Source organism: Passer montanus, unplaced genomic scaffold (genome assembly GCF_014805655.1).
Source record: "Passer montanus isolate IOZ18808 unplaced genomic scaffold, ASM1480565v1 scaffold29, whole genome shotgun sequence".
Lineage (NCBI taxonomy): Eukaryota > Metazoa > Chordata > Aves > Passeriformes > Passeridae > Passer > Passer montanus.
The window spans coordinates 266,724-291,109 of NW_024367596.1; the positions used below are offsets into that span (position 1 = coordinate 266,724).

General features: G+C 44.2%; 1 protein-coding gene across 2 annotated transcripts; it reads left to right on the forward strand.

The window, feature by feature from the left end:
* Window positions 1–6: 6 nt before the first annotated feature.
* Window positions 7–23,820, forward strand: TSC22D2 (TSC22 domain family member 2). 2 transcript variants are annotated; one of them, XM_039713874.1, is made up of 4 exons: window positions 7–2,242; window positions 14,857–14,928; window positions 21,436–21,487; window positions 22,210–23,820. In XM_039713874.1, the coding sequence occupies exons 1-4, from the start codon at window positions 279–281 to the stop codon at window positions 22,438–22,440; spliced, it is 2,319 nt and encodes a 772-aa protein (XP_039569808.1). In that variant the 5' UTR covers window positions 7–278; the 3' UTR covers window positions 22,441–23,820. The 2 variants fall into 2 exon arrangements, with proteins under 2 accessions (XP_039569808.1, XP_039569809.1); XM_039713875.1 differs by lacking the exon at window positions 14,857–14,928.
* The last annotated feature ends 566 nt before the right edge of the window (window positions 23,821–24,386 follow it).

Sequence of the window (24,386 nt, forward strand, 5' to 3'; positions counted from 1 at the left end):
GGCCCCTCGCGCGGGGCGGGCCGCGGGCCCGCTGCTGCGGCCCGCAGGAAGCCGCGGGGCGCTCGGAGCGGCGGCGGGGAGGAGAAGGAGGCCCGGCCGCGGGAAGAGGGCTGCGGATAGGGAGGAAGAGGAGGAGCGCCGCCGCCCCCCGCCCGCCGCAGGAAGCCGCCGGAGGATGTACGGGAGCGCCCGGGGCCCGGCCGGCACGCCGTGACAGCCCGCCCCAGCACCCCGCTCGCCTCGCCACGGCCGGCCGAACGCCTTCCTGCGGAGGAAACATGTCCAAGATGCCGGCCAAGAAGAAGAGCTGCTTCCAGATCACCAGCGTGACCACGGCGCAGGTGGCCAGCAGCATCACCGAGGACACCGAGAGCCTGGATGACCCGGATGAGTCCCGCACCGAGGACGTGTCTTCTGAAATCTTTGATGTTTCCCGAGCCACCGACTACGGCCCCGAGGACGTCTGTGAGCGGAGCTCCTCCGAAGAGACTCTCAACAACGTGGGCGAGGCCGAAACTCCCAGCAGCGTCTCTCCCAATCTCCTTTTGGACGGGCAGCTGGCTGTGGCTGCTGCTGGCGTGGCTGCAGGCCCCAACGGGGGGGCTGTGCCCAAAAGTTCGGCTGTGCCCCTGCCAGCTGTTGCTCCTGGCACAGCTGGGGGGGGAGGCAGCAGTGCTCAGGCTGCCCTGCCCTCCACAGGGCCTTCTGCACCCAGTGCCCCCGGGGCCATGTCTCAGACGGCGGCTGCTGCGTGCAGCTCACGCTTCAGGGTGATCAAGCTGGACCACGGTACTGGGGAGCCCTACAGGCGAGGCCGATGGACGTGTATGGAGTACTATGACCGGGATTCAGATGGTGGTGGCGTTCTGGGCAGGACTGGAGATTGCATTAGGCACAGCAGCACCTTCGAACAGGCTGCTCAAGACAGGGACAGTGGCCTCGGTGCCACAGGAGGTTCTGTTGTGATCTCGGCTGTGCCAGCATCAGCCCATGGCCCCGATTCTATAGCTGACAGCTCCCTGGCTGCTGTGTCACAGCTGCTTCAGACAGAGAAAATGAACCAGTCCTCTCTACAGCAACCTAGTTTTGTCATTGGGCAACAGCAACAGCCCGTAGGTGGGGCCGTGCCTCAGAGTACTGCTCAGCCTGTGTTTTCTGGGGCTTCGGGAGCAAGTCAGCAAATGATAGTGCCGCAGCAACCGCAGGTAAATCCGCAGGGTGTTTCACAGGCTGGAGCCAACGGGAAAGGCATGGCACCTCCAAATGTGACAGCAGGGCAGTCAAGCATTCCTGTGGCCCAGCAGCAGGTGCAGCAGGCAAACATACCAGTGACTCAACCTCAACAATTTGCTTATTCTCAGTCCCAGATTCCACCAGTGCATCTACTGCCGACGCAGCCTCCTGGGCAGGCTGAATACATGCAGCACATGACAATTATGCAGTCTCAAGGAGCTATTCAGCAGGCTGCTACAAGCTCTGCTCCAAGTACTGTGGCCTCCAGCCTTCCTGTGGGACAGGTGGCGGGCCAGAACCCCTCGCCTGTGGGAGCGCCAGTGATGGGGGTGTCAGCGCAGCCCAGCGAAGCAGTCGCACAGGGGTCGGGGCTGTTGCAGAGTGGCCAAGCACAAGCAAGTCAGCCTGCCCTCCCGCAGCCGGGAGGTGTGGTGCAGCCAGGCCTTGGGCATACGGGGGTTGTGCAACAGAAATCTGTGACTCAGCATCCAATGGGGGGAAGCAGTCAAGTGTCGGGAATGCCTGGCGCTGCCCATGCTGTGGTCCCTGGAGTCCAGAGCGTGCCTGCGGTTGTGCCCGGTACAAGTGTGCCTAGTGCGTCCACCACCGCTTCTGCTGCTATGCCAAACGTCCCTGTTACGCTGGTCCAGTCCCAGCTGACGAGCCACCCTTCTGTCAGCAGAAGCACTGGCGCGGTCCAGTCCCAGCACGTCGGACACTCGATGATGCAAGGCGCGCCCAACGCGCCCACCAGCCTGCCTCAGGCGAGCCTCGGACAGTTTCAGACCCAGGCCCAGTCCTTAGCAGGCCAGATTGATGATACTAGAAGAAAATCGGAGCCCCTACCTCAGCCACCACTTTCTCTTATAGCTGAAAATAAACCTCTTGTGAAGCCTCCCATTCCAGACACTCTAGCAAATCCTCTTCAGTTACCTGCAAGTACTCCAATGAACAGTCTTGCCAGCTCTGTTTTTGGCATATCCATTCCTGTTGATGGTGATGAAGACAGGTATGAATCATTTTATAATGCCATAAAAAAGAATTGAATTTTTAGGGAGAAAAAAGTCAACTTTCAAGTTATTGCCAAGTGTTTTTTGTAAATTCATATTTTCAGAAAGTTGTGCTGAGGTTCTCCTGGACTATATTTTAAGAGTGCAAACCATAGCAAAGTATTTAGGCCAGTAGTGAATTGTACTTGTTTTTTGCAGGGTGTGAGTGTGATTACTTTTCTTACAAAATGGGGTACAAAGTATCCTGAAAGCTGCTTAATGCACGAATAACATTACCTCTTCAAAATCAGAAGACTGAAAGCTGTCTTTCTGTAGCCTAGGCCATGGCTCAGGATGCAAGAAGAGCTGTTCTCTCATTTTTCCAGAATGCATTATAAAGCACTTCAATGACATCTGGGTTAAAATGACACTGTACTGCAGTGTTAAATCTGTGTGGTGGTATCTCAGGGTTTTTAACACAGACTCTTGATTTTTACCCTCCTGTGGAGTTAACACGTCATAGTGTCAGTAAGGAAAGTACTTGCACTTGGATGTGGATTTGTGTGCAAATCCCTAGGCAGGGAAAGCTCTGCAGAGAATGGTCCTTTGTGCTGAGAAAGCAGACACTACTTGGGCAAAGATGTGGCACGGTGGGAAGTACAACCTTACAGTGAGTTTTTTTAAATTGGAAAGTAATTTGGAGCTATGACTTGTAACAGAGGAGTGTGGTGTGAGCAGACTCCTAAGAGGGCCTGAGCGAGGGAGTGGGTGTGTGGCTGCTGTTCCCATGGACACGTCAGACTGCTCTGAAGGCCAAACCACTTGATTGACTTCTTGGAGGGAAAGAAGAATCAAGCAGTGTTTGAGCACTGAATTTAAGTTCCAACATTTTCTGTCAGAATTGCTGCAGTTTGGAGGAAGGGAATACATGTGTGCATTAGGCCACTATGAAGTGATCTTGTGGTGAATTTCTCTGTAAGTCTTCCCTCACCTTGAGACAGCACCAGACATTAAGATAATATAGTCAGTGTTGATTTGAGCATGTTTTAGTGAAGCAGCTGTGTCTGTGGAGCTGGGGTGCAGTGGATGGAGAGAGCACCTCAAAGTGGGTGTTTGGGGAGTTCAGGCTGCAGGTTTAATGGAGGCCTGTGCTCACTGGAGCATTGGCTGACACTGTGTCTGAGAAAGTAACTGCAGTGCTGTTCTGCAAGGAAAAGCTGTGGTTTGGAGACCTGTGCTGGTTTTGAATAAAGTGGTAAAGGACTGACTAGAAGTTTAAAATTTACTTGCAGTTTGCCTACCTTAAGAGGACTGCTAATCTGGCTAAAAAACTGCCTTGTGCAAATAAGGTTTGATTTCAAGCTGGTGGGTTCTTTTCATAGCTCAGTGTTTTTTGAGAAGATGATTTGTCTGGTGTTTAATCATTCTGTTGATTCAGGAATCGGAAAGAAAGGAATGCATTTTGCATTTGTTTTCCATAGCTTCTAATACTTAATATAAATTGTGGTAATGAACATGATTATCTGTGACAACTGAATAACTTCTGTGTAAAGATAGAGGAAAAACTTATCCTGCTTTTTCAAGTTAGGGGCATCTTTGTGTGGCACTCCAGTGGGTCAGTTCTTGGAACAGAACAGTGATTCTTAAAGTTAGTTATCTAGTTTAGTCCTTGAACTTGCCACCTTGTAGTGGTGCTTTACATGGTGTTCATGTCTAAAGAGACTCTTTCAGACACTTTGCCATGAGAACTAGGAGTAAGAAATGGAAATGGGGTCTGAATGCAGTGTGCTCTTTTTGGCAGGCCGTGCTGTGGTGTTCAATAGAGAAACGAGTGTCTGGTTATCAGGGAAGGAGAGCCTATGTGTCATTTGTCAGCTTCTGCACTGGGTGATAAAACTGTGCTGTGTGCTGGGTTGTCAGAAAGCCAGGAGCACACGTATGGTGTGAGTCTTTCCTGGCTGGGAAGGTGGTTCTGGTACGCCATGAAAGCTCACCTTAAACAGACCTAGACCTCGTACATAAGGTAGGAGATAGACACAGAGGCAGTTTATTCTTTGCTCCCCTCAAGCAGTAGCCTGACTTCCACCAGCTTCAGACAGAGAAAGGTGACAATGAAAACCTAGCAGCTTGTTAAGGCTGTTTTACCTCTTGGTTTTTATTTGCTTTACTCTCTGAGAAGGCTTTATTGTAAAATAGTCTCCTGCTGTCTGCTGTTCTATTCTTGCTCCTGCTTTTTTCCTCTTTCCAGCCATTTAAATTGTGCTGCCACTCCCATGGGCTTTGCCCAGCTGCCTTATCTACTGGAATCGGTGGTGAAATAGTTAATGAAGACCTTCAAGTGTCATTAATAAGCTGGGGGTTGACGCTGATAAAGCTATTAAAGCACAAAGGGAGCTGATACATCATGAGTCATGGTTTGTGCTGGCAGGTCCAGGAAGTTAGCTCACAGCTCAGTTCAGAGAGGTTACTTGGTGGTCATTGAAGCTATAAATCTGTAAAAAGCATTTTTCGCTTTGTCTTTCATACTGTTAATGCGTAACATTTCCAGAAAGGGGGCTCAGTGTGGAGGCAGGTATCTGTGTTTCTTCTGGCACCTTCAGTTATTCTTCAATATTTGCACGTACCTGAAGCTTCACAGACTTGTGTAGATCATTCTCCTGTAGTCTTCTTCTAAAACAGTGACTCATCAAGGAGTAGTGTATAGCTCTCAATACCCTGGATTTACCTGGAAAGTCACCATTCTGAATAGGAAGAGGAACTCTTTTAAAGGTAAAATAGTTAAGATGGAAATTCTTTGAAAGCAGCATGTCGTTGATGCAGTAAACATGATGTAAAAAGTTGATCAGTTCATGTATTTCTGAAAAAAAATAATTTTGTATTACTCCTATCTTATAGTCTGCTCTTTTAAATCAAACAGCATCTAAGGTTATTAGGGGTGGAGGTGATCTAGCCTGATACATCAAGAGAACTATGTCTGTAGATTGCTTTCTTCCAAGCCATTGCCCAAAGACTTTTAATTTCCTGTTCCCATAGCCGAGTACACTTTGACAGTAGTCTATAAAAACCTGTGGTTTCTTGCATTGACCTGATGAATAGTGAAGAATCAATTAATTGGAAGATCTTGTCTGGGGACGAAGAAAGGTGGATAGGTGGTCCAAAAGAATGAAAAAGAAAAAAGCCTTCAGTGTGTCACTTCTTCCTTGAAAAGTAAAGCCAGTATTTCAGTTGATGTGTCCAAATTGCTAAGCTCTTAAAAAGAAAAAAATTGTTGTGTGAAAGTTATGAAATATTTACAGCATAACACATTTTCCTCTTTAAATGTGGCTGCAAATAAAATAAACTGCAGCAGTATTAAAGGATGGAGGAACTAGTACTGATACTGAGGCAGATGTGGGTACTGCTGTCTCAAACAGGGAGCCTGAAAAATACTAATTGTGTAAAAACATTATTAGAACTAGGTCTCAGAATTGCTCTGACTCTTCTTTTGTTGGGCCTCAGCACTAGTACTAATTATTTTGAAGGGAGGGCAGTTAGAGCACCTGAGAGGATTTTGGTATCGGTATGTGTCAGGTTCTCTGCTTGCCCTTATGCCCACGTATACACAAATTTGTAATTGACAAGCAGAATGTTTCATCTGGCTTAATAACTTTATTTTGGCTCTTGGGGGAAAATAAATATGTGGCTTCTGTTAAAAGAATGTTACTGAGAAAGCTTGTTCAAACCTCCTACATGTTTGGCAGACTTTTGGGGCAAAATATTACTAGGGCTGTTGGAAAAGGAGCAGAGTATAGATCATTTTCCAGAGATAACTGACCGGCTTGAACTGTTCCGGCTGTATTCCAGGAACAGTAATGAATGGCTGCAATTGTGAACTGTCGGCTGTGGCAGCTGAGCTGTTGAGAACCCGATTGTGCAGGGCTCTCCACAGCGTGCTGCGAGCTCAGCTAAATCACCTATTTGTGTGGAGCACCAACTGCTGGGAGAACTGTGCTGCTGGGACCATGTTCATCGTGTAAGGACGAAACTGGGCATGGGATCACTTAGGTATTGCCCTAGATGCATATTTCATTGTGCTCCTAAAGAAAAAAGTAAGTTTGCTGCAAGTACCTACCAGTACATGATACTTGAATTGAATTAGTTTGCAGTGTTAGCCCTTTCTTCACCTTGCTCGTGAACTTCGTAGAGGTTTGAGCTCTCCTACAGCTGCAGGCTTGTTCTCAGCTCTCCTGCTGAAGGCCTGTGTTTGTGAGTGTGTGAGGAAGCAGGTGGGACAGACACGCTCCGGAGCCTGGAGAGCCTTTGGTTTAACAGACAGTTTGAAAACTGAGCTGGGACTTCTGGGGTGGCCTCTGCAGCTCACGGCAGCAAACAATGGTTAATGCAAAGAAACTCCAGTTGGTTGTCTTCACTGCTTGCTATACTTTGTATAACAAAAATTACCAAAGGTAACTGCAGCACTGCATGGGTTTCTGCGTGGTAGAACGCCTATTGTGCTGTGCAGTCAGTAGAGTGGTGCAAGATAGCTAAACAAAACTGTGGTTGCTTGTTTGACAGTACTGTTTCCCAGTTTAAACATTCAAATGCTTTTGTTAAGGAGGAGTCAATATATTCTTAAAATTAATGAGGTACAAGTATTTCAGATGAGAGAGTTATTAAAAGGAGGAAATGGGGAAAGTAGTTGAAAGAAATTCACAGTGATACTGTTCAGGTTGTTTCAAAGACTGTAGTGACCAGCCCTGACAGGAGAGGTTCCCTGTTGCTCAGCTGCTGGGGGTTAGTTTTCTCCTCATCTCCTATAGAAGGTGTTCCATAGCCGATTTCTGAGTGCTGCCTGTATGACAGAAATGACAGCATATGTTTTATGGAAGCAATTTTAAACTTGTTAAAAGCTGAATATTGAAGTATTTGGATGTTTTGAAAAGGCAGGACTACCAAACTGCTCTCAGACATCAGAAGGGCTGAAAGTTCTCGGAGGCTGCATTTTTACAGGAGCTGCTGATAATTTTTATGACTTCAGGTGACACTATAGTAAAGAGGAGTTGCTCCCTGTTACTCTACTGGATGTTTGAGATATCAGCCTGTTGTGTGTTGAGACTGTATATTAATTTTCCTTCTTAAAAGCTGGCAATTAGCAGTTTCTGTTGCTCAGGAGAAGTTCAAATCTTGTTTGTGCTTTACATGTCAGCAATGGTTCCTTAAGAAACTTCTGTGAGACTCCTCCTGCTAAAGTACATCTGGGTGGTTCTATTCAGTAAATCTAGATTGTCAGGCACAGGTGTCTGCTTTTATTCCTATATTTGACAAAGTGTAAGGATAGAAGTATTTATAGTAACTGCTAAAGCCACTGTCTTCTGAGAAGATTTTCCAGACATAGGAGGTCACTTGAAGTGCAGAATGAGGTTGCACTTTCATTCCTCTTGAAAATTACTCAGTCTTTAAACTTCACACTTCATAAATATGAATGTGTATTAAGTGCCAGGAAATCTTTGCCTTATGGGATAGTCTATTTTCATCCAGGCAGGGCAGGTGAATTACTTGGCCACATGAAGGACAGCTATATGCTTGTCTTAATTTTCTTTGTCAAGCAAAGTAAAATTAGTCCAAGATGTGTCTATCTGTTCTCCCTTTGAAGCTTTGAAGGATGCATTTGGGTTGTGACAGCCTGCTTGAGTGTTTGTGTCAGTGCAGAGAGAAGGTAGAATTATTAATTAGTGCCCTGGAGAGGTGTCAGCTGTCAGTGGCACTGACAGCTGCCGAGTTTGTCTGGTACACACTAAAGGTTGCAAAGTGGAGTGGGGATCTGGGCACAGCAGGTGTGGCCTCAGCGGTGCTGAGGGGAGGGATCCCCTCCCTCCACCTGCTGGACTTTGCCCTGTGCAGCCCAGGGTACCATTCACCCCCTCTGCAGGGAGGGCAGAGTCCTGACCCGTTTGTCTGGGAGGGGATGAGTGTGGCAGGTGTGTGAGCTTGCAGGGGAGGAGTGTAGATTGGATAGCAGATAGATACTGCTTTCAGTGAGTATCTGAAGCTTTTGCACCCATCTCAAGCAGATTTAATATCCAATAGAGGATGGGGTGGTCAGAAATGAGGGTTAAAAAATGCTGCTTGCTTCTCCACCAAGTTACTTTGGCTATTTTTGTAGGGGTGTGGATGAGAGCTCCTGGGAATGTCTCCTATGTAGAACACTCTTTGGTGGGTGCAAGGCCTGTAAATACCTTGACCAACCCTACAAATGCATTTTTAAAAATACTTTTTTGGTAAAGCAAGTGGTGAGCACTCACTGGCAGTATGGGCTGGCCTGAAACGTGAGTGGTAGAGACTTTGTAAATGGTGTGGGAAGACAGACAGATTTATAATATATTGTGTAAAAAAAAAAGTGCTGTACATGGCCTAGGATCAAATATCTTTTTTTAAAGCTGAATGTGTCATTTGAAACGTTTGCTCATACATGCATTCCTGACCATTATCACATGGGTAGGACAGGTGGGATTTGTCTGAGTCTGCTTGAAGCTGTTTTATCCACTCATTTTTTTCTCCCCACAGATACTGGAATATTTTGTTGTCAAAAATACAAGAGCCATTTGTATTTATAGATGACTGAAGTAGCTGAGTGTTGTCACTGCAACTTGGCGGGAGAAAAAAAAAATCTCAGTGTAGTTTTATTTGAGGATGAGTATTCAAGCCCTGTTCCACTATGCAGGGCCACTTTCACCAGAAATCACAGGCAGCTTTCCCTTCATCACTGTGTTTGAGAAAACCGGGTTTTGTGGGCATCACAGGCAGCAGGAGCCTGATCATCTTCAATAACAAGTTCATACATACAAATACATGCCTTTTCTTTACCAGCCATGTTGTATAAAAGTCAATACTTTTAAGGGGTTTTGCAGATTTTTGGATCTATAATGCAGTACTAGCAAACTGGATCTTTACGTTTCAGAAATGCTGAATTTATTATTTTGCTCCCTCCTGTATACCAGTGTATTAGGGTCTGCTGGGTAGGAGCACTCGGAGCTTGCTCTCTTGGATGGGGTAATTTGCAGGAGAGTATGATGGCATAGTGATATTCTTTGGCAGATATCAGTAGATGCCAAAGGGTTCCACTCCATGTGAAGTGAGTTCAAGGTGTTTGTTGAGACCATGGGTGTTATTTTCAATAAGACTTTGTTTTTTGGGTTTTTTTGGTTGGTTGGTTGGTTGGGTTTTTGTTTTGTTTTGGGGTGTTGGTTTTTTTTGGGTTTTTTTTTTTTTTTACATTTCTCAGTTCATTCTTGGTTGGTTTTTTGTTTTGTTTTGGGGTGTTGTTTTTTTTTTTTTTTTTTAACATTTCTCAGTTCATTAAAATGTGGATAATATTGGTGAGTTTTTCTATGGCTTTTCTTGACAGAGGCGAGAATCCCTGACTAGATCAGGCAGACTTTCTGCATTGCTGTTATCAGCTTGTAATCTATAAGTTTCTCTCTGAAAATGTGATCTGCTGTTGACTTTTTGCCTGGAAGCCAGGCTGTGCATCATGTGAACTACTTTGTTCTGTATCCTCCCTCCAAGAACTGAAGGTTGATTATATCCAGTGAGAAGACAAATCATTAGTACAAAAAAATCTTACACTTGTTACATGTTTTGATTTAAGAACAGAAGCTCTCACATTAGTCTTCGCACAGTTTGTAAGATGATGTAATTAAAGTTCAGCCTGACTGACAGCCTTCACAGAAGAGCCGTGCTTCATTAGCAGGTGGCGTGTTAATTACCGTGTCTGTGGCAGTGCTGTCTGGGACAGCAGGAGAGCCTTGGGTGCCTGGCTGGGACAGGAGTGCTCCGAGCCTGGCTTCAGGAACTGGGCAGGCAGCATGCTGAGGATGGAAAGGGTCATGGCTGCATCCTGGAAATCATAAAGCTGGTATGATTGCAGCTGTATGCAGCACTCCTGAGCCTTGGGGACCAGTCTGTGGCACCCAGGAGAACTGGACTCCAGAGTTTTGAGCTGCAGCTGTTGAAATCAGGAATAAGAAGATGCTTAGAAGGTTGTTGTGTTCTTTCTATGATTAGTATTAAATAGTCATACTGCAATTCACTATTTGAACTCTTAAGCAAAGCTCCTTCAGAATTAGTGTATGGTTATGACCCATTACAGGTAATAATGAAACATTTATTACTTTTTTTTATTATTTATTAAAGTCACATAATTACATAAAACAAGTGATAACCTTGGTAGGGTTTGGAAAGTATTCCTGGTGTTGTTTTTAAGTACTCAAGCTCACCCAGAGCAGGGAAAGGTTGATGCCAGTGTTTCAACAGAGCAGGCGAGTGATCAGTGAAGTGCCTCTGCCAGACTTCATACTCTCTGTATTTGAGACAGTTGTCTGTATTTCCTTCTCCTTAGAGACTTCTAGTCGCTGCAGGAAATTATTTGCCAAAATCTTTTGAGAGCAAGGTGAAGAAATATGGGCCACTGCTTTTGGTTTATCCAGTGAAGATCAGTTCCCTGCAGTGTGCTTTCTCTATGCTATTACAATATTTTTGTTTTGTAGTAGCATGTGAAACCCCTTTAAATCCATTGTGGCATTTGAGAGCCACTGCCCCAAAAACTGTCATGTAGGTTGGTCATTGAGTCAGCCTTTCCTCTTACCTGTAGCTAGCATGAACCTAAAACTGAGTGTTAAATCTCTGAATTTTGGCTGGTCTTCTAGGGCATGTATAGCAAGTATAATGGGTTTAAGGAACTGCATGAACAGAATATGCAATTAAACACATGACTTCAGAGCTTGAGATGTTATTTTCCTTAATTTTGCATTGACTCCCCCACATTTAGTCCCTGTTAGTTTTCTCCTGCAAAGCTTTGTGCTCCAGTTAATGTTCTGTAGATTGAGTCTTATGAAAGAAAGCTAATTCAAAGTTGCAGCTGCTTTAAATAGAATGTGCTAAAAATAAAGTGAAACATCTTTTAAAAGGAGAAGGATAGAGGAGGAATTCTGTTACTAGTGTAAACATAATCTCAAAATGCCATAAACTATGCTGCAAGTTTCTTGATAAACTGTGATCAAGTGATCATCAAATCCCTCATCCAGATCTCAGATGAACCCTGCCAAATGTAATTTTGAGAGCAGCTGTAATCAGTGCCCATTGCAGTAACTCAGTAAACAGCCTTTTGTTACCAACAAAAATGTCACACAAGGTGGCATTAAAAGCTCAACTCATTTTATGGCATGGTCACATCTCCTGTGGCTTTCTATATGAGATCTGTTAATTGTTCTCAGAAGGAATTATGACTGAAGTGAGCTTCTGTAAAGGTCACCCATGTGTGCTTGCTTCTGTCTGGGTTGTGAAGATGTGCTTCTGTTCTTTGGTTTTCCTTAGAGGTATTGAGCATGGATTGTCTGACCTGTTGTTCTCATGGTCTTCAAAGACAGGTCGTTAGGCCTTTTGAATGTTTTGCATCATTCCTATTCTCAAACATAAAGAAAATAACTCAGTGAGGTTGAGAGAGAACTGTCTGAGGTGGTATTAATTTTTTGTTGGGAAAAAAGTACTGTTTTACATATGTTCTTGCCCTCAATTTCTGAGGTTGGTCAGTAGTTTGAAGACTGAAACTTGTTCATGAACAATGATGTTACTATTTCTTTCAAAGGAAGTAGCTGGTAAAAAGGCATCTGTGCAGCAGCCGCTGTGTGTCGGGCTGATACCCAGTCCAAAGCCAGTATCATTACTTGAACCAACAGGCATTTATCTGTATGCTTGATGATTTGCCAGCTTTCCCAGGCATGGTTTCTAGCAAACAGAGCCTTCAAGGATGAAGTTTGTATTTGGCATATTGTCCTGATGAATGGCAGTGGGAGGATACACTTCCAGCTGTGACGTGAGACATGGGATGAGGTCTAGGCTTCCCTTTCGAAGGGACAGCTTGATGTCCTGGGCATTCAGAGGGCTAAGTTCTCCTTCTTTAAATTTGGATCAAATTTTCTGTTGCATGAAAACTGTTCTTAAAAACAAGAGCATGGGAGAGAGTTGTGAATATTGGCATTCATGAGCCTCTACAGGACATAAATGCAGTATGTGTTGTAGGACTTGTTTAGAGAGACATAGAAGCATTTTTGGCCACTTGAGATACAGTTTGAATGTTTAAGTGTACTAAGCTGGGAATTAATTCAGCCCATGTACCCTTGGGGATACCTGGTCTCTCTCACCAGAGACAGAGGAAGAGAAGTTCTGGAGTACCTTCTGTGGAAGGTGCTTGCTATTTCTCTGCATCAGCATCTGGGACATTGCTGTGCTGTGTGGCTCTCAGTTCCTCTGTATCAGTCTGCCAAGGACTGGAGCTGAGTCCTGACCTCAGACCTGGCAGTCTGCCAGGGAGGAGACATAGACAATCTGCTTTTCTGGTCCAGGCTGTCCCTGCATTCACTTAGGGCAGTGTCAGGAGGACCTGTGGGGCTCCAGCTATGGCACAGCAGCAGCAGGCTAGGTTTTAGTGCTGCTGTAAGCTGTTTTCTCAGTTGTTCCTGCAAACAGGCATTTTAATAGTTCTCTAACCTTTCATTGTTTCTTATGGTTAAACTAGATGCCTCAGCAGTCTGAAACTCAATCATATTAGTTCAGATCTGTGTGTGAGGCATCATTCATGATGCCTCTGTGTATTTGCTTTTCCTGTTTAGGTACACACGCCCCCATTAATTATTTTTAAAATACATAGCTGTGGAGTAGAAAAGATTCTCTTACTTGTCTGAAGTAATGCAAAAGCAATTTCAACAGTAGGAGTTACAAATGAGAATCTAATAAGGAAATTTTTTCTGTATCTTTTTAGATACTTGCTTAAGAACAGTACACAAATACAGAGCATAGAGAGTATCAGTATAAAAATAGACTATATGGAATACATGCTGTGTGGTTATAGATCACTTTTTATACTTAACAGTAGCAACACGGCTTTATATGCCACAAGTAAATTTATCTTGGACGTTAAATAACTTTCTATTTACAGCTTCATTCCGAGGAAGGGACTGTACATGCTCCTGACAGCTGCGTTAGAAAGAAGAGCCTGGGCCTTGCTTTCAGCAAAGGAGTGCTCTCTTTATCTACAGATGCCAATTGTTTTCCACATGTGAAGTCCTATTACACAAATGTCCTTTAGCTATTGTGTTGCTCTTCCTGTAATTATTTGTTGAGTTGTGTGCAGTACTTCTTAGGAAAATGTGGATGTTACCTACATAGGAGGATGATGTTTATCAGTTTCGATCAAGCAACTTCTGTAACAGGCTTTAAGTTAAATTCCAGACTCGCATGATTTTTTTTTTTTTTGGAAGGGTACAGTGCTGAAGGAGGGAAAAGGAATGACAGACACTTTAAACTCAGACACTTCTGATCATTGCTGATACACAAATACCACTATCCTTCCAAGATTTTTTGTATACACCTGCCATAAGAATTGAATTACTTCTGATAGTGTTTTCTTATGGTGCTACTTCTGTGATGTTTTTGTTTTATTTTATGTAATTTTTATTATGCAGTAATTGTATTTCAGTTGAAACAATTAAGTAACTTGAAGACAGTTGCTTTTAGAAATATTCTTGCCATAAACTTAGAAAAGGGATTGATGTCTGTGCTTCCAATGTGATATAAGCTTCTCATTTTAAAACAGATTCTAAAAGGAATTTGAACTCATGCTTGCATTTCTGAAGGTCTTTCAGCAAGGCTGTTGCATTTGTCTCTAGGGCTGGCATAGCTCTGCCCACATGAGGATGAGCAGTTTGAGAAGAGAGTTTCTCAGTTTCAGTATAACACTGCTGCAGCCAGTGGCAGCAGAGAACTGTGTGCTTCCAGTATCTAGTTTACAACAAACGTTCAGGTGAGACTTTGGAGAAGTAAAGTTTTCTGATTGCATTGTCAGTGTAGTGCCGTGGTGGGGCTGAGGCTGGGGGGTCAGGCTGCCTCAGGGCTCTGGCACTGGAATGTGGGCACAGTGTGTGGTTTTCAGCAAGGGGACTGTGCTCTGGGCTGGTGGCTGTGAGGGCCCTCTGGGCGTGCATGGCCAGGGGCTTGCCCTCTTGCACCTTGGGAAGGGGGAAGGTGGCTGAGAGGTGCTTACAAAGGGAGTCCACGTTCCATTTTCCATTTCTAGCTGGAGCTGTTTTTCACTTGTAACTTGATCTGTCGTAGTTTGAATGTGGCACATTGAGCTCTGACTTCCAGGTCCCCTTGGAGGAATCATCTGTTTTGAGTATAAGGCAGGGGGTTAAGTAGGATGGAAACACTGGGTACTGTGTGCAGAGGTAGTCTGGGACATACCAAAAATGGGAAAGGTGTCTCTTGGGTTTAGGTATGTTTGGCATTAGGGTGGTGGTCAGCTAAACTATACAGTGTTGGCAGCAGGACGGGAGATGTCTTAATTGTTGGCCTTACAGCCTCATCTTTGTACAGGAGCAGCTTGATATAGCCTGAAGATCCATAGGGCTGGAGAATTACTCTTTTGGTTTGGATCCTTGTGTCCTTAATGCAAACTCATAGAAATAGTAGGGCCTTTCAAACGTTTGTTTAACCTGTCTGGATAGCTAATTCACTTTGTAATGCAGGTTGAATTAAGAGAGTTGGTATTTTTATTACGTACCCGTTTTCAATATGTCTGTCTGATTCTTGGATCTCATAGGAATCCGTCAACTGCATTCTACCAAGCGTTCCATTTCAACAAGTTACACGAGTCAAAGACCACCTGGGATAGGTATGGATGCTTGAGTATGGAATGCATACATGCTGAGGTATGCATGAACTGCTTTGCTCTATGCAAGTTTCTCATTGTATTTGTTTGCACACAACTGCTGCCTGTGTTCAGAACTCCATATTGGGCTTCTGCAGTTTGAAGAGGTGAAAGCGGTCATGGAAGTGAAGTGTTTGTTCTGAAACATGGAACTAAACTCTTAAAATATGACATGACTTTTCTTCCTCCTTCCATTATGCATGTATCATACATGATGTGTAAGCTCAGAGTTTAATGCTAGTCAGCTCCTAGGCGACCTTCGCCTAAATATTCACAGTTTCCTTTTCCAAAAGAGGAAACTTTTTGGCATTGAGTCCTGTATCAGAAAACACATCGTGAAAATATTACATTTAAACGCAATTTTGGCAAAGTTAAGATATTTATATCTTTAAACCAGGAAAAAAGCTTTCTGGCTTACTTTCATTCTGCTCAAGTAAAGCTGGATGGGGAACATAGGTGAACTGTGACAAGGACAAAGTAAATCTCCAAAGTTAGCATTGAACTCATGGTGAGAAACTGCAGTGAAGTGCAAAAGAGTCTTATCTGGCATGGATAGGACTTGAGAGAGGTGCATTACTAATTCATCAGTAGCTGCAAACTGTTTCTCTCCTGTGTGTTAATGATTTTGAGGAATTTTTTTTGTCAGCATTAAGTCAAAGTCCTAGTGATGATGTGATTTAATGCCTTGTGCTGCTCTGGCTTGTCAAAACTTCTGCTTAACAAGCTGTGTAGAATGTAAATTTTGTTTGGCTGTTGAAGTATTGATAACCATTTCGTCACTGTCCTGGCTGTATTTGACTTGAAAGGCTTCTCAACTTGCACAGCTCAGCTGAATCCTTTAAAGTTTGCTTGGCAACTGTTTGTATAATGCACAATGATGAAGGTCATAAGTAATGCTAAGTGTTCTGCTCTTTCTTTAAAAATTATTTTGTATTGCTGGGGTGCTGGCATTAAGCTCAGTTTCAAAGCACATCTTCCTTTTTCAGCAGTAAGTTGGACAAATTTGTGTTTTTGCTTTAAGCTCTGGATGATGCCACTTCCCTGTATTTATGGAACAGAGTTGGTATTTAGGTTTCAAGGACTTTGTTATTTCACTGGAACAAACTTCAGGGCTTAGAATACACATTTGGTTTGTAGACCAAAAGGTCACTTTGTGGTCTAGCCTTTAGCTGTTTCTCTATTTTCATGCCTCAAAATAAGTCTTAAGATGAGGAAGCTAATTCAAAAAACCCTAAAATCAAATAATGAATTATTAAGATGGAGGCTTCACAAATCTGACGTTTATGTACAATGCCTGAAGCAAATGCTGGAAATGTGGGATATAGAACATTAAATTCAGGTAGAAGAATGTAAATGGTTGCCTTTAAAATAACCTTGCATCTTTGCCAGTGAACTCTTTATGGTAAAAACAAGCATTTGTGACAACACAGAATGCAATTCATCAGGATTGATACATCTTTTAAACTTAGAATCCATTCAAATTCCAAAGTTTTTGACAGGATTTTGCAGGTTTTGCATTTATACCCCAGTTATTGGATTTTAAGGTCACATTAGGCAGCTTTCCTTCACTGGATGACTGAAACTGAGAAGCTGTCAGCTGTAAACTTCCAGTAAAAGCTGGTGGAGGGAATGCCAGGGCCGTCAGTGAGCAGTGCAGCTTTTGGTGGGAGCCCTCGCAGGATGGAACTGGGCAGGACACAGCAGGGGCTAGAACAAGAACATGGTGTGGGGCTTCTTTTGGCATCTCTGCTTTGGGAAAGAAAAATTGCTGCTGTGAAAACAATAAGCTTGTGTGGCTTCCTTAGAATCCCTTTGTTTGCCCATCACAAAATGTGAGGGTTGGCACACTGCACAGCACCAGGACCATGGCAGTGAGCTCTTAATTACATTTTGCAGTTCTTTCAGAAGTACTTTGTGAACCTGAGGGGCTTGACTTAGATTTTCTGTTTATCCTGAAGTCTCCTTTCTGTGTAATTCTAGTATTTTTTCTAACAAATATGGATTATTCTGCTATGAGTAGCTGTCTCTGGGGACCTGCTGAAGTCAGCAGAGGTAGACACATGATACTGCAATAGAGAACAAGCGATTGCTGAATTGCTCCAGTGAATAGAGGGGTGTTTTCATGCACAGTGCCCGCATAGGTGTTGCTGAAGGCACAAGTCTCACGCATTGGTCTTTTCAGCTGATGTGATTTAAGAAGGGGAATGGAGGCTTCTTGGCATATTCACATGAGGCTGGGTGATTGTTCTTCTTGGCCTGAGTTGTCTTCGCACAGTAAAGGTGCCATACCAGCTTTGGGTGGGTCTGCCTGAAGCACAGACATTATTGGTAATCTTGAATTTAAAGTAGTAGGATTTATGTTTCCATTGCATTTATGTGTGAAGCATTAAACCTTCACAATATAAATTAACTCATGAAGTGTGTGTGGGAACTCCTGAGGTGGTGAATTCACTGCCTCAGGTTGTCACACATTCTCACATGGCTTTGACAAAGAGCAATAATGGAAGTCTGCAATACTCACACAGATCCTCTTTCCAGTCTGGATAGGTGATTGGATTGCTTGGAATGCTATCATTATAAAATATCTTTATGGGATGGAGGCTAATTAAATAGACCTTAACTCTTTGAAGAATAGAAAAGATTTCTCTGGATAGGCTGACTAGCTCAACCAGTGGCAAGACAGTAGCTCATAAACGAGTAAACAATGAGGGGAAGGAATAAATGACCACAGGGCTGGAGCTCTGGCCTGCCCAGTGTGGCAGCATTGCCCTGGGCACCTGCCAGCCCAGGCACATGGTAGTTAGTGGCTGTTATCAAGTGTTCCAGGCACAGCAGTGAGGTGATAAGAGCAGTGAGAGCAAAGAGTGGCCACTAGCAAGCAATGGGCTCTAGCAGACTCGGGCACGCAAGCCCATGGCAAGCACAGGAGCTTCCAGGCAATAGCTGCACAGAAGGAACAGCTATCCATTCAATCTAGAACATCCCAGTCAAATCTGTCCTTACCTCAAACCCTTCCAAGCCCGTATTGGGTGCCAAAAAGGGCTGTCTTGGTTTAATCCTGCCAGCACTAAGCCCCATGCAGCCACTTGCTCAGCTCCCCCTCCTCCCAGAATGGGAAAAGTGAGAGAACTTGTCAGCTGAGATAAAGACAATTTAATAGGTAAAGCAAAAGCCACTGAGATTTTTTTTTAAACCATCAAAATGAGGATTTCTCTGACAAGAAGGTGTTTTGTCTACCTAGTATTTAAGGTAGGAAAACAATGGGTTTACTGTCCATCTCTGGGAATGACAAACTGTGCTTGGGGCATCTTTGATGTTTTTGCTGACTGTAAATTTTGCAGTGTACCTTGTGGGCTTCAGTGTGAACTAGGTGTACCAATAGAACATCTTTTTGGGTAGAGCCTTCATGGACATGACCTTAACTGGGAGGTCCAAGTCAAAATTAAGTGTGCTGTGTTCAGTGTGTCTGTTTGATACTTCATGAACTGCAGAAGCTCAGTGTGGGATGGGGATTTTGCTGTTAAAAACAAATATTACATGATGAATGCACCCCTTCATTTGCCCTGTGGTACTCAATGTGGATTTTTTTGCAGTTTTGACAATAACTGTCAGACTTCTGTAGCTCTTGGAGCAATCAGCAATTGGTCTTTTTTTACAAGAGCTAAATGGTGTCTTTCCTCTTCTAATTCCAGGATTTGCAAGTTGCATTGGCTCTACAGTGAATGGTGTACTCACAGAATGTGTCAGACTCTCTCTCCATTCAGTCATCCAAAAAGACTTGTTTAAGGGATATTTTGGGTTTCTTCCTGGCCTTTTCATAAGGACTGGAATGTATAAATGTCATTCTGCAGCCATGGGATAAAATATTTTTATGCAAACTGGAATTTGATGTCAAGAGTTTAGATTTGAGAAAAATATACAAAATTTTAGGATTTGGCAGCACAGTTGGAGTTTCCCATGAGAGCAGCTGTCACTGGAGGGCTCTGCTCATGAATATCCCACAGGGGCTGCTTAGTGTTGGGAGCACTGTCAGATGAATAAAGAACAAGATCATGTGGGAATTGCGCTACCATAACATCTAAATCTCATCTGCTTTTAGAAAGTGACATGAACTATAGTCAGCTGGTTTTATCCTGATGGCAAACTGGGGCACCCTGTGTCAGTGTGGAGCTCCTCCCAGGCGGGTGGATGAGTAGGGGTCTGCGTGGTGCCAGCCTCTGCCTGCTGAAGTTGGGAGCCAGGATGTGTCCAGGGAGCAGGGCTGGAATCCAGACTCAGCATCTGTCGTAGCACAGCTGCTCTGGGCATGAGGGCAGCAAGAACATTACCAAGTTGTGTATAAAGCTGCTTAGAGCTTTCAGCGCTGTTGGTGTCATGTCAGGTGTGGGGTGTGTGGTAAAGCAGTGGTTTCCCTGGCTCATTCCAGTCACCCTGCAGGGAGGGACAGCTCCTACACCCTCCCTGCAGGCAGAGGGGAGCTCAGAGCACAAGTTACTCACAGGAAAGGTGCCTCTGCAGCACGCCATGCAGGTGAGCTCTTTGGGAGGCTGAGGGAATGCTGCCTGTCTTTCTCATGGGACTGCTTGAATGCCTTAGAGTCATGTAGTGGGGTTTGTTGTTTTAAATAATCACGCTACAAAGTGGCTGAAACAGGAATAGAAGAACAAAGTTCCAATCTCAAGTTTGACTAGACGGGTATTGACAGCAGTTGTAGACTTGTGGTGCAGAGATGGGGAAGCAGATCCCACTGCCAAGTGTGCTGTTTGCTTTAATTGTCCTCTCGTTACCTCTTCAGAGCTGCCTCATCTGACCTGTAGAGTGGTATCCATGAAGGACTGTGAGAGGACATGGAGTCTTGGGGATGTTGTGGTTCACAAACACTGATACTTCTGACAGAGTCAGATGAGTCTGATATGTGTTAACTTAACATGGAAAGGCATACTTCCCTTGGCATGAGTTATAAATAGCTTTTATTCTGAGGAGGTTTACCATAGATAGGTAAAAAAAGAGGCTTAGAAGACAGTAAGAGATTGGAACAATTTCCTTCCGAAATGGGTATTTAGTGCTTTTGGTTTGGGTTTCAAGACTGGTTTGGTAGAAGTAGAGGCTGTTGCTTCCCCAGTCTGCAAACCTGGTGCCCTCTGGTTGTCAAAGCCCATTTCTAGTGCTGATGGTTCTATGGGAGCCCTTAAAATTAACTTCTCTGACCAGTATGACTCTTCAGGAGCTGAGCTGTGTCTCACATCTGTGACTAGTACTGCACATTGCCATACTCTTTGTAAAAAGCCTTGAGTGATTTTTTTCTTAACGCTTGGTTTTGGTGAGTTGCGCAGTTCCAGAGAGGTGAGTTTTCCAGCATGACTGCAACCCTTGCATTTTCCCCATGCTAACTCTACTAAACGTGGCTGCACACTACTGATAGCCATGTCCATGGCTGGGGATGTTATCAGCAGCTCCCTGGTGGGGCTGTCACAGCCCATGAACCACTGTCTGTGTCAGAGCGGGGCTGGGTGGGAAATGGGACCCCTGAGACCTGGGGTGGGAGGCGGCTGCTGGGGGCTGCAGCCCTGTGTGCCCTGGGGAGAGCCACGCTCCTCTCTGAACAGAGAAACCAGAGTCTGGGGGCACAGGGCACCCCCGGCCTGCCGAAATCCCGACTGCAGAGCTGTGAGTGAGGGACTGGCTTGTGTGCCTGTGCTGTGACTTGGAAACAAACCCTGGCTCTTACGGGCTGGGTTTCCTTCACGCAGGATTCAGAGATCCCAGTTTGGGATCCCGTTGGCACAGTAAATAACATCCTCACAGTGTACTGAGGCGTGCTGGTGGATACCAGTGTGCCTGTGGAACAAGCTGACCCCCAGCTGTGTGTTTGTCAGCTGTCAGACAGCATCCAGGGAGAGTTCACTGGGAACCAGTGGCCGCAGGCTCAGGGCTCTGGTCTCTCGCCCTCCTGCTGGTTGCTGCCGCAGGCTGCAGGGGCTGTGCTGCACCAGGAGCTGCTTACCTGGAACCTGGACTCAAGTGAGTCCAGAGAACAGGTATTAAAACAGGATTTTTTCTTTATTGCTTTATAAAAACAGTTTGGAAGAAATAATGCTAGTGAGAAGAATCCGATTAATATCCCATGAACTCTTGTTTCCCTCAGTGAAGCAAGCTGGTAAATGAGGCCAGGATTCAAAGCAGTTGGTTTAGTGTTTATTCTAGTGCATTTTCATGGCTATGGGTGTCGGAAGCCCAGTGTGAGAAGGTATAACCTGAAGGAGCATGTTTCTTGTGGGTCACAACTGTACTGGGTAACTGGGTGGGGTGAGGGGTGTGAGGGGCATGGGACACCCCCCCGTGTGTGTATACTGGATTCTTGACTCTCAGCTTCAGCCTTCCAGTGACAGCATGATCCAGGAGTCCTGCGGGTGCACCCTTTTACCCGAGTGATACAATAACACTCACAGAGTTTTCTCATTGTATTTACAGTGCGTCTGGTGCAAGTGTTGTTGCCATTGACAACAAAATAGAACAGGCAATGGTAAGTAAAATATAAGTTATTTGTAATAGGATTAATGTTGTTCATCACTGAACATAAGTTTCCTGCTATATTGTGTTTCTTAAGACTGTGATATCCCTCCAGGTGGGTCAGACTGAGAGCATCAATTGAAAAAAGGATTTTCTGTGTCATCTGTGAATGACCACAAACCATTATTGCTTTTACTGTTGGCCCAGAAATGTTTTTCAGTTAATTTTCTTACAAATTGCTGGGAACAAGATGAGTGTTACTCTAGCCAAGTTCATTACTAGTTTTTCTGAAAGGTCAGGTATGCCATTCTTAACATGCTGCTCAGCTTCAGTTAGAGCTGTTGGATTTTTATTCTGATGATGTAAAAGCTTTCTTGTTGATTTGGTTCTCACACACCTCAGTGACGGGGCCTGTGTACCACAGACTATCCATACCCCATGTCACAGCATCAGAGCTGGTGCTTTCCTCCTGGGCAGCCGGGGCGTCATTCTTCTCCTTGGCTTCTGTGTAACTAAAGTGACTGCAGTGCTGGAGACAAAGCTTTTCATATCAGGCCTTCTTCACATAAGGGCTGGGTTGCTTGTGCTCGAAAGCTGATTTATTCATAAAATTTTGGCGATGAGTGCTTTTTTTTCCCAGGCTTACTGCAGTGCAAGCAGTAACAGTAAGTTCTGGGGCTGGGGTGAAGGAATCTTGTTCTTTCCCGTGGTGTAACTGTCCCTTCTTCTTTGCAGGACCTAGTGAAAAGCCATTTGATGTATGCAGTGAGAGAAGAAGTGGAAGTTCTGAAGGAACAAATAAAAGAATTAGTTGAAAGAAACTCTTTACTTGAACGAGAAAATGCACTGTTAAAATCCCTTTCCAACAACGATCAGTTGTCCCAGCTCTCCAGCCAGCAGGCCCCCAGCAGCACCTCGCAGGCGCAGCCCCCGCAGCCGCCGCAGCCCAACGTCTCCTCCGCGTGAGCCGGCCGTCCTGTGCCACTGGCCCTCGGCCCCAGAGCGAGCAGCCTGCTTCTGTTGTGTGTTTGGCCTTTTCAGTATTAGACAATCACCCTGGCGGGGCTGCCCGCGCCGCGGCCCCTGCCCGCACGGAGGCCGCGGGGCAGTCCTGCAGCCCCTGTGCTGGGCTTCAGGAGGGAGCTCTGCCACAGCTTGGGTGGCTCTCCGAGGTTCCCATTGCTCCTGGGTTGCTTTGAGCCTTGCTGTCTGGTAAGGAGCAGCAATTCCTCTTCAGAGCCACTGTTCTTTTCATATAAGTAACATTTGCCTATGTTAGTTTCATTTATTTGTTTTATTTATTACAGGGCTGCTATTTTCATAATGTACATGAACAATGTCACAGAACTTTTGAATTTTTTTTTTTTAATAAACGTCTGTATGGGTAAAATGATAGATGGGATTGCGTTAATAGATACAATGTCTAGGCAATAATTGAACAAAGAATCCTGGCATATTTCTAACACTAATGGCAATTGACCTTTGGTATTTATTTACGGTAGTAAAGATCCAGCTTGAATGTAAATTTTGTATAGAGTGTAAGTATGAAGACCATAGTGCATCTGTACAGGTAGTCACCAGTCCTTGTGATATAATAAATAAGTGATGGGCTATTTTGATGAAGAAAACTTTGCTCATTTCTGTTTCTACTTTTTAATAGAGAGAAGGGGGCCATGATTCCTCTGCTTTTTGACATTTCGTTTTTGGTTTGGTTTTTTGGGTGGGAATAAAAAGCTGTGAAATTGTTCAACCTACTTTGTAACCAAAGAAGCAAAGCTGTATAATTGAGTTGGTTGTTGGTTTTTTGTTTTGTTGTTTTGGTTTTTTTTTTTATTTTATAATGCACATTCTTTATGTATTTTTTATTTAGTGTTTTCTCATTCACAACTTTCTTTGCTGTCTCGCATGATCTGCATGACCTGTAATCTTTGAACCACTTCCGTACCTCATGTTTTTATCCAGCACTCTTAGTGTAATATGTACTAGTCTGTGAACAATGTCAATAAAGAGAAAGAACAGCTGGTGTTGGTGGAGCTAAGCTAGTGTGCTAGGCACTAGTTGTTAAAACAAATAAATGAAGTGAGCCATCTTTTGTTCATTTAAAATGGTGTTTTGAATTTCGTATGCAGAAAACGTTTTGTTACATTGCAGATTTAATGTATTTAATAAATGCAACATGCAGATTAAATGCAGTGTATACTGAGTATTTAAATTAAAAATGTACATTTCATAAATACAGTTTCAAAAAAGACCATCATTTGTGTAAACTAATGCAGTGTGTCAAATTGATGTACAAATATATATATATTTTAACACATTTTCTGAAATTAAACCAGTTTTGTTGAATTTTTTGGCTGTAGATGTTGTTGCAGTATAATTAAATTCCGTAGCTCTTTTCTGAACAAAATGGAGAAATGCAATGTCAGTGAGGCAGTAAGAGACCAATGCCAGGGTTACCACTTCTCATGCAACAGACTGGTTTCTTCTCTTCTAGGAGAAGCATCTTCTGATGCTGTCGGTGGCTGCCTTAGGGGTTTGGGTTTGCACTGATAGCTCTAAATAAACATCTGGGCCTGCTGAGTCACTGCTGTGAATTCTGCTTCAGTACCAGAGCCCTGAGCAGCTCTAACTCTGCTCAGGTTTATGTCTAAGGTAAAACACAACAAACGGTGGAAACTGCAGGTTTTGGTGTCTGCAGATCTCAAAGAAGTGTCCATGTCCTGGAAAGCGAGAAGCATCTCCTCCTCCTGGTAAGCCTCAGTTCAGCACAGTTCAAACAAACTCTGTGTTGTGTGCTTATTAAAAAGTTCTTGTTAAAGTAACACCAAAATGATCTTTCCATTAGGTGTGGACTGGTGTTTTCTGCCTGCTGCACCCCTGTGCTGTGAGTACAGCTGGGAGACTTTAGTGCA